At 50.8% G+C, this 9,721-nt stretch overlaps 1 protein-coding gene across 1 annotated transcript in view; it reads left to right on the forward strand.

Moving 5' to 3' along the window:
- Positions 1–9,721, forward strand: part of COL4A1 (collagen type IV alpha 1 chain) — a 97,439-nt gene that overhangs the window by 30,344 nt on the left and 57,374 nt on the right. The window contains exons 3-10 of the mRNA XM_040486970.1: positions 4,352–4,441; positions 4,531–4,575; positions 5,862–5,906; positions 6,014–6,076; positions 6,554–6,607; positions 6,984–7,010; positions 8,896–8,979; positions 9,064–9,126. Of these exons, the coding sequence (XP_040342904.1) occupies positions 4,352–4,441; positions 4,531–4,575; positions 5,862–5,906; positions 6,014–6,076; positions 6,554–6,607; positions 6,984–7,010; positions 8,896–8,979; positions 9,064–9,126 (471 nt within the window). The remainder of the gene's footprint in view (positions 1–4,351; positions 4,442–4,530; positions 4,576–5,861; positions 5,907–6,013; positions 6,077–6,553; positions 6,608–6,983; positions 7,011–8,895; positions 8,980–9,063; positions 9,127–9,721) is intronic.

The following is a 9,721-nucleotide window of genomic DNA, read 5'->3' on the forward strand; positions in this document are numbered from 1 at the left end:
CCCATGCCGACTCTTGAAACAGGCATGCTACGGCCTCTGATAGTAGGACTTGACCGCTTACTTTAGGTTTATGTTGTGTTAACTTCAGTGTTTGTGGTTCGTAACTGTATTACCCTTCGAAGTTAGAAGCTTTGCAACTCTTCCAATTTCAGCCAACCCGGGGGCTTCGTTTGTATTTGGATTTTTCTGACTTGGACAGGAAGGGGTGTCACGTCCTAGCGTTGGAGTTCCATCTTGAGCTTGTTTCCATAAGCATTTTAAGAGGAAGGGGAGTAATTGATATTATAACAGAATCTTTTATCCTCCTATCTGATGGAGTTTTAAAAGTATGTCCTTGCTTTAGATAATACATACGTTATGCAAAATTTGTAAGTTACTCCATGCATGAAACTGTATTTCATGCCTAATTTAGAATGGCTAATTTCGATGCCAGGATTATTCTCCATGGCTGTATTCTTTCATCTTTATAATGATGGCATTTTGCTCTTCCTCTTCAAACTCTGAATTCCATCATTTGAGGACACATTGGTAATCGGTTCTGCTGTTGATGCATAGACGTTTTAAAATGAATCTAATACAGTTGCACTGACGTTGGAGAATAAAAGTATGAAATGCAATTGCATCCACACTTTTGTGTCATATTTTACCAGCTTCTCTGGTCTTCCCTCCATTGGAGATGCTCATTACTGTGATGAACAGTGGTCGGGGGTTCCATTTCTGCCTGGTACGGGTTAGGTGGCCGCCATGGCCTTTTGGACCTTGCCTTGTTTAAAAAAAGTTTTTTTTTAACATTTATTCATTTTCTAGAGACAGAAAGAGACAGAGCGCGAGCAGGGGAGGGGCAGAGAGAGGGAGACACAGAATCTGAAGCAGGTTCCAGGCTCTGGGCTGTCAGCACAGAGCCCCGACGCAGGGGCTCGAACTCACTAACTGTGAGATCATGACCTGAGCTGAAGTCGGACGCTCGACCGACTGAGCCCCCCAGGCGCCCCTTGGCCTTTGCCTTTACCGCATCGTGGGGTGTAGATGACTCGGTCCTGTTTCTCAGGGACGCTGACGGCACAACCCCTCCTGCCTTGACCCCCAGTGTACGGGTGGCCACAGTCAAGGTCTTACTTCTACAGCTGCACTGTCTGTCTGGATCAGCCAACGCTTCCTACAACGACAGTGGGGATTTGCTGAAAGCTCAGAGGAGTAATTTGGCCTGCATTCCGCGCACGCTGTGTGCCAGCTAACTGTATAGCTGTTTGAACGTTTATCCTGTCTGCTGGCTCTGCTCGGGTGCCCATAATAGCCTTGGACGGGGCACGGGATATTGGATTATTCATGTGCACTCTTGTCTGAACAAAAAGAGTGGGAAAGTTAAAAAAAAAAAATACGTGGGAGATAACAAGAACCATGTCAATGGAGGAGTCACTTCCTTCGTAGCTAGTTAATTCCAAAACTCTTGGGATATACGGATTGCTTAAGTGTTCCAGGGACATTTGGGAAAGAATGTGTTCTTGTGGTGTAAGCAAAGACTGGGAGTCTGATTTCTGTGTTCTGTTCCCAGCAGCGTGCAGGGGTCACCCGGTGACATGTGACAAGTCAGTTCCGTGTCAGAATCCTAACGTCCCTGTCTGTGAAATGGACATAAGAGGGGCGAACTTCACGTTGGTGAATCGTTCAACAGTTTGCTGGGAACCAGCTTGCTCTAGTGACCTAGAAAAACCATGCACTGTGGTGCAGGCTGACCTCATTTCTATTTTTGGCTTTAGCGCTGACTCAGTGAGAAACTTGCAGAACTCAGCGAATCTGGCTCTCAGCCTCCATGCGTTCCATGGTTAAAATGAGAATTATAAAGTCTTCTCTGCACTGGGTCTCATAGCGATAGAGCCAAATACTAATGAAGTTCTAAAAATATGCCACCAAATACATGGGAAGGCTCTTACATCGATGTGCCTCTCACACGTCCTTCCGATGTCCTATTAGGTTATCTGGGGAGACACAACTCGGTGTTCATGTATTTTTCTCAGCCAGCTCTTGGCAGTTCAGTTCTATTCTGTTTCAGGTAGAATTTTCCCACATCCGAGTAGTAGCGAGGAGGTGGGCACGATGACGGAGCATCTCTATGGTCAGCGCTCTCTGTGGTTGGAGCCCACGGTTCATTATGTTTCAGTGTAAGAATGAATATATTTGAGTAGCTTTCCATGTGAACAGGTGTTGGTCTGAGAACGCTTTCCTTTGCCGGCTGTCCCAGTTCTCGGGAGGAGGAGCCAGCCGTGTCGAATCCTGTGCCGAGGGCTCCGGGCACGTTAGCATTTGCTCCTCTGGGTGGAGTCTCTGGACGCTGCTGTCCTGAGGGCTGTGCCAGGCTGCACGGCTTAGTTTTCTTGAATCCCTTTACCATTTCATTGTGTCTTCTCGAGTTAGCACTCATCTGCACATTTGCTCACACGCTGCTTCTGGACTCCCGACTTCCACTTCCAGCTGATCCTGCGGTCCACGGAGGGGGGGCGGCGGTGGAAGTCCCAAGCTCAGAGCCCCATTCTGCGCTTCTAAAAATGCAACAGGTGCTGAATTTGCCAGCAATGCCAGGACCGGCCAGTGGTGTGGAGAGAAGGGCAGATCCTAGACCCCTTGCCCTGTTTCCCTCCGTCTGTACGACGGTGAAACTTTCCAGTAACTCTCGGGGACCTGCTCTTCTGGGGGTTAATGCTTATGTTGTATACCGGATAGCTCGCCTGTTTAGTTTTGCTTTGGGCCGATATGACTGAGAAAGTACTGGGTGCTAAGTAATCCATAGGACCGTCTGCTTTTTCAAGTCAGCTGGCGATGGCTGTTTCATCTGCACCCTTTGTTCTGGAAGATTGCAGTGAAGTCCACATACTGTAAAGCACACAAGTTTTCATGATTTCAGGTCGCGATTGTGGGTGATTTTATCTTGGCAGTCTGAGTGTGGCGATCTTCCTTCATTGTCGTGGCATCAGGTCACGGGCTCGCTGGTGCCTCTGGGAGAAATCCTGTTTCCGGGTCAAACGCTGATGTTCTGCTTACTCTTGTGCTGGTTGTATTTTTTTTTAGTTTCTTGTGCTCACACGACTGAGATCGCCCTCATCGCTGCCTGTTCCCCACCTTCCAGGCTCAGTGACTCCTCTCTTTTCTTCACATACTTTTTTTTTTTTTTTTAATTTTTTTTTCAACGTTTATTTATTTTTGGGACAGAGAGAGACAGAGCATGAACGGGGGAGGGGCAGAGAGAGAGGGAGACACAGAATCGGAAACAGGCTCCAGGCTCTGAGCCATCAGCCCAGAGCCCGACGCGGGGCTCGAACTCACGGACCGCGAGATCGTGACCTGGCTGAAGTCGGACGCTTAACCGACTGCGCCGCCCAGGCGCCCCTTCACATACTTATTTTGTGTTCATCCTTCAAGCGCCAGCTTCGGGCTCAGAACCCCAGACATTTGGACCTTTCTTTTTCCTTTTGAGTGTATTACGACCACCTGCACTTGCACTGAATGATAATATTTTATATTTTTATTTTATTAAAATTTTTTTAATGCTTATTTATTATTTTTGAGAGAGAGATAGAGGGCAAGCAGGGAAGGGGCAGAGAGAGAGGGAGACCGAATCTGAAGTAGGCTCCAGGCTCCGAGCTGTCAGCACAGAGCCTGACACGGGGCTCAAACTCATGAGCTGTGAGACCATGACCTGAGCCAAAGTCACATGCTTAATGGACTTAGCCACCCAGGCCCCCCCCCCCCCAATTGAATGATAGTATTTTAAAAACAATGTTTCTTATTTCTTTTTGCTCCAAGAGCATTGACAGAGACTCTAACTAAACTTTGTGCCTTTGCAAACAAACACTTTTTAAGGACACTTTTGAAAGCCCATCGTCCGGTTGTTGATGGCACAGAGAGGTCTCAGCATCTCGTGTGGAAGCTCACACCATGAGCTCTGCCTACACACCTCCTAGGAATCCGAAGGAAAACTGTGATGCTCTGCTTACAGATTCTCAGGGCCGCACGTGCCGATAATAAGATCCCGCTAGTTGAATGACAGCATAATCAATTCGGTGAATAAAACCCAACTAGCCATTATTTTATTTACCCGGTAAGTTATTGAGCATTTAGAATATAGAACATAGAAAGCATTGTCCCAGGTGTCGGAGGTGAGCACTCCTGTGCTCAAAGAGCTTGGCACACAGTGGAGAAAAGCCTCCTGGAACGGGAGTTAGTTTGGAGCGTGGACCTTCAGGTGCCCGCAGGGACTTGTGCGGTGCTGGACGGTCGTGGCAGGGGTGAGTGCCGATCCCTTCCCTCCATTTCTGCCAGTGCACCTCCCTTCTGACCTGCTCCTTCTCCCCCGCAGGGCGAAAGAGGCCTCCCGGGCTTGCAGGGTGTCATCGGGTTCCCCGGGATGCAAGGACCGGAGGGGCCACAGGGGCCCCCGGGACAGAAGGTAAGCTTGGCCGTGCCACTGCGGGGAGGAGGGTGTGAGTTTAAGGTGGTCCACGTTCTTGTCACGGTGGCACTTCTGTTTGCTTGCAGGGTGACACTGGAGAACCCGGACTGCCTGGAACAAAGGGGACAAGGGTGAGTACACCTGTCACCTAAGTCCGTGAGGCTGTGGTGATGTGTGATACAGTGATGCCTCCGCTTGAGGGCCCTTCACCCCTTCTCACCTCCCAGCAGCCCTGAGGGGCGCCCCCTCTGCCCCCCCATCCTTGCCCGTCCATCTTCCCAGAGCTCCGACCGCGCGGGGCCGGGGGGGGGGGGCTGACGTGAGCCCCCTGCTCCGACCCCCGCCCTTGTGGTGGCTTTTCCCGTCGGTTCTGTTCTTCCAGAGGGTTCTCGCACACACGGTGTGCTTTGGGGGAGGGGCGATGACATGTCTACAAGTCATGGAAGAAAAGGGCTGCCATTATCGAGAAAAGGGCGAACCTTCTCAGTGCTCACTTGGGTCTTCCTTCTTCACACTGCACTCTGGTTTTGCTCCTTCCATTCCTGGCAAATGCAAAGAGGAAGACCTCTGAAAGCATGTTCTGAAAGCAGAGAAACAGAGGCGCTGTAAACGTTTCATTCCGCTGTTCTGACACAGTCCCCGGCACCTTGGGCAGGAGGTAGAGGAAATGGCCCCGGGGGTGCCCGTGACGGAGCAGATCCAGACTTCCACTGGGAAGGACTGGGCTGCCCCCCCCACCCCCCACCAGTGAACCGAGTTCTCTTACAAATGCTTCTTCCCAGCAGTTTGCGATTTTAATGTAGATTGTGTCTATATTTGTATACACGTAACTTGTATACGTATACTACGTATATAACGTGCATGTTTACATACACACTATACACATAATAAAGAATATATTTTACCTACAAATCACAAAGTGTGGAATGAGGACAGGGTTATTTTGTGGCTGTGCAGCCTTGGTCTTAGAAGTACAGTAAAACCTTGGTTTGTGAGCATAATTCCTTCCGGAAACACACTTGTCATCCAAAGCACTCGTGTATCAAAGTGGATTTCAAGAACCACAGGCTCAGTTGTGATCATGTGACGTTCGGTGTCACGAAGGACTCGTATTGCAAGACACCGCTCGTTTATCAAGTTAAAATGTATTAGAGGTGTTTGCTCGTCTTGTGGAACCCTCGCAGAACCAGTGACTTGCAAGCCAAGGTTTTGCTGTAATTAGCGTCAGCTTTTGGTATAGAGTTGCTGCTTCCGGGGGCCGGGCCCTCAGCTGCCTGCCCCCAGAGTTCAGTGTGTGCTTAGGGTGGATGCTCTGAGCCCCAGCGACAAGGGTGTGACACCCTCAGCCAGGTGGGTGTGGTGGGAGGAGACGAGGGTCCCCCCGACTCACTGCACTCTCTCGTTTCCATCCTTACAGGGACCCCCAGGAGCATCAGGTTACCCGGGAAACCCAGGACTTCCTGTATGTATCTAACTTCCTGTATGCTTCCTTAAGGAGACTTCTGATGTGCGTGACCCCACCATCATGTGATCCTCTGTTCTGGCTACTTTTCACTTTGTTAATTGCAGGGTATTCCCGGCCAAGATGGCCCCCCCGGTCCTCCAGGTATCCCCGGATGCAATGGAACAAAGGTAAATTTGGAACACAAGCCCTTCCTCCCGTGCTCTGGTTACCCGACTCGTGTTGAGAAGTCCTATGACACGGTTTTCGTTGCCACAGATGGAAAGCTGTTCGCCTTAAAGTGTCCTTTAATTGATGAGGAAATCAGTTTCCCCATATTTAATATTCACAAAAGACAAATCTGTGCCTTTTTTGTGGACTCTTATCCTGCGATTGCTATAAACACTAAATTTCTTGCCTCTAATCTGTTGCTGAAGCAAATAAGGAAATGTTATTATTATCCCTTGTCCCTATCCGTTATATTCTCATGTGTATTTCTCCTGTCACCAAGTAGCACTGAGCAGGGTAGCTGCCAACAGGTAATTGTTAGGGGGTCCCAACAAGTGAAGGATCTGTGAAGGGAAGGACAAAGTACCTGGTGTGGGCGTCTGGGAGGATGTGCTGTGTGCCTGGCCACACACCCGAGTGACTTTCTGCTGTCCCCTCAGGGCGAGCCAGGGCCTCTGGGGCCTCCGGGTTTGCCTGGATTCACTGGAAATCCTGTGAGTATAGCATCATTTCTTTCTTCCATTATAATTCTTCTCTTCTTGGGGCACCTGGGTGGCTCAGTCAGTTAAGTGTCCCGACTTCAGCTCAGATCATGATCTCACGGTTCATGGGTTCAAACCCCGTGTCGGGCTCTGGGCTGACAGCTCAGAGCCTGGAGCCTGCTTCGTATTCCATGTCTCCCTCTCTCTCTGCCCCTCTCTTACTCGCACACTCCCACTATCTTTCTCAAATATAAACAAACATTAAAAAATGAAAAAAAATTCTCTTCTTCACTTTCTTTCCCCTTTTTTTTTTTTTTTTTGCACTTCTGTCCTAATGCTAATGCTGTTTTGAGAGAAACAAAACTAATACCAGCCTTTTCTTTTATAGGGACCACCAGGGTTACCAGGAATGAAGGTATGTACTTACACTCGACTGGGTTCATCACGGGTGCCTACATAGAGCAGATGCTGTAGACACAGCTTCACTGTATGTCCTTGGGTCAACTGGTGGCCTGGTAATGCGTTTGTCTAAACCCTGCTCTGTTCAAAGAGTGTCTGAGTCATAGGCACAAACTTAAATTTTGGGAGGTAAACTTTAGACACCAGGTGCAGTTTCTGAATCAGAAATAAGCAGAAACAGGGAGCATGGTGCGATGTGAGTGATGTGAGTCCAGTCCAGATTAATTGTCTGTGTAGACAGACTGGGTGACACTCCTCTTCCAGAGCCGTGGGCAGAAATACTCAGACTGTTACCGTGTTTAATCTCTGTGGTTTCACTTGAATACCACCATCTTGTTCTGTGGCCTGTGATCTGGAGACACTGTCTTATAAGTTCTATAATTCCTGCAGGAAGACCCCAGTTACTTTAGGTGAGACCCTTGGTGTCCTGCCCACCCCCCTTATTCAGAGCCAAACCATGGGCTTCGTCAGCTTGATTGTCCCTGTGTCAGGGTGGCCCCGGACCCTCTGCACATGGTGAGGAGGAGAAGCCCTGAGCCCCTCCCGCTGCGGCGTCCAAAATAATGGGTCCCTGTCCTTCATCCACACTCGCACCTTGAGCAAGCTCGGAGTGAATCCGTGCAGGTGCTCAGCTCTGTCCCAGCCCCTCCAGCATTCTTCTCTGGGACCGGGGAGGGGGGGGAGGGACGCAAAAGGAACCTGGCCCACAGGTCCAGACAGGTGGGTGGTGATGTGGCCGGGGGCTGTGGTCACACCGAGATGACTCAAAGCATGTGCCCACTCCCCACCCCCCTGCGTGCTGCAGAGCAGTTTGGGGGGCAGGGGCATCTGGGTGTTGAGAGCAGCCCTGTAAAAGGACAAGTTCCGGGTTTTTTTTCAACAGCCACACTGCAGACGACCACATATCCGAATGAGGTGGAGTGTCCCTGTGTCCCTGTGTCCCTGAGAAAACCTGAGAAATAGAATCCTCACGATAGTCCTGTATTTTAGTCGGGGCTCTGAAGAGAAGCAGAACCAGTAGGGTGTGTGTATGGAGTGTGTGTTTGCACACGTACAGGCACAGACGTACATCCTGGTAGAGGGGTTTACTTTAAGGAATTGCAAGATTGTGGGGGCCTGGAGAGTCCAGAATCCGCAGGAGAGCATCCTGGAGGCCCGGGGAAGAGCCAGGGTCCCAGTTCAAAGACTGTCTGGAGACAGAATTTCCTCTTCTTGGGGAAGGCCAGGGTTTTTGTTTTTGTTTTTTTTCTCTTCCTCTTGAGGCCTTCAGCTGATTGGACGAGGCCCACCCACATTAAGAAGAATAATTCCTTTTACTCAGAGGCTTCTGATGTAAATGGTTATCTTATCTTAAAAATACCTTCCCAGGGACATCCAGACTGGGGCTTAACTGAACATCTGGGTACTGTGGCCTGGCCAAGCAGACACATGAAATCACAGCCTGTTTTATACAGATGCTCATCCTGGGTCTGTTTGTGAAAGATAAGCCTTATCGCATGAGAACAGACGGAGCCTCGGCCCTGATCTGCGCTCTGTCTTCAGGCGTGGGGCACGGCCACGCACAAGCGGGGGGCTCCTCGTGTGACGCCTCCACATCCAGTCCTGGCACAGCCAAGTCCACCTAAGCGTGGCGCTTGACGCTGGCCATGGAGGCAGTGGCAGTGAACGTGGCGAACGTGGACGTGGCCAGTGCGTGTGTTTCAAGCGTAGACGGGCTCTCAATCCCAGACACGGGCTGATTCGGCACCACTAACGCTCGCCTCTCACGCAACGGGTTCTCGGTTTCTTTCTACGAATGTCAGTTTTCGTGACTTTCTTTCCTTTTTTTGCTCACCCCCTAGGGGGATCCAGGTGAAATAATTGGCCACGTGCCTGGGACCCTGTTGAAAGGCGAAAGAGGATTTCCCGGACTCCCAGGAGCACCAGTAAGCGTTTGCTAAATCACTACAAGCACATGCAGTGTCTCTTCCTGGCTCCCATCTCATTCTCGCATTTTCACTAAATTGCAGGGCTCGCCGGGACTGCCAGGGCTGCAAGGTCCTGTCGGCCCCCCAGGATTTACCGGACCACCAGTAAGTTTGGGGGAGGATGTCTCTTGGAGTCGCTCATTCAGTGAACAACACTGTGTTTGTGAAAATAAATCCGATTTCTTGAAACCTTTACAGTGTCGCGATCTCTCTTAATTTGGATCGGGAGAGAGAGCTTCTTGGGAAGATGTGTGGCTGGCACTTGGGGTCCCTGGGGAAAACCATGGCAGCCGTAGTGCAGGCCAGGTCGTCCCCCACACACGGCACCCTCACCGGTGGAGGGGCTGGGGGGCTGCCGATGATACTGTGGCTGGAGGAGGCTGAGCTCAGAGCTGGACAAGGCCACTGTGCCCTGCCCGCGGACGCATAGGAACAGTCATCTCAGAGGGCCCGGCTTCGCGGGCGGCTGTGGACACAGACCAGGCGGCGGCGGGGACTGCGCCGTGCTTGTGATAAAGGGCGAGCACCCGAGGCAGCCCCCCGGAGGCTCTGCTCCCTGCCAGCCTCCTGCACAGCCTGTGATTCCCAGGAGGAGGGCCCATGTCCCCCACTCGTACCGTTTGGGAGCACGAGACACTTGGCAGTAACAACACTTCCCTACTTGTCAAGTGCCTTGCGCCCTGGTGATGAGTGATGCACC

This window comes from Herpailurus yagouaroundi, unplaced genomic scaffold (assembly GCF_014898765.1).
Source record: "Herpailurus yagouaroundi ecotype Mexico unplaced genomic scaffold, PumYag 164, whole genome shotgun sequence".
NCBI lineage: Eukaryota > Metazoa > Chordata > Mammalia > Carnivora > Felidae > Herpailurus > Herpailurus yagouaroundi.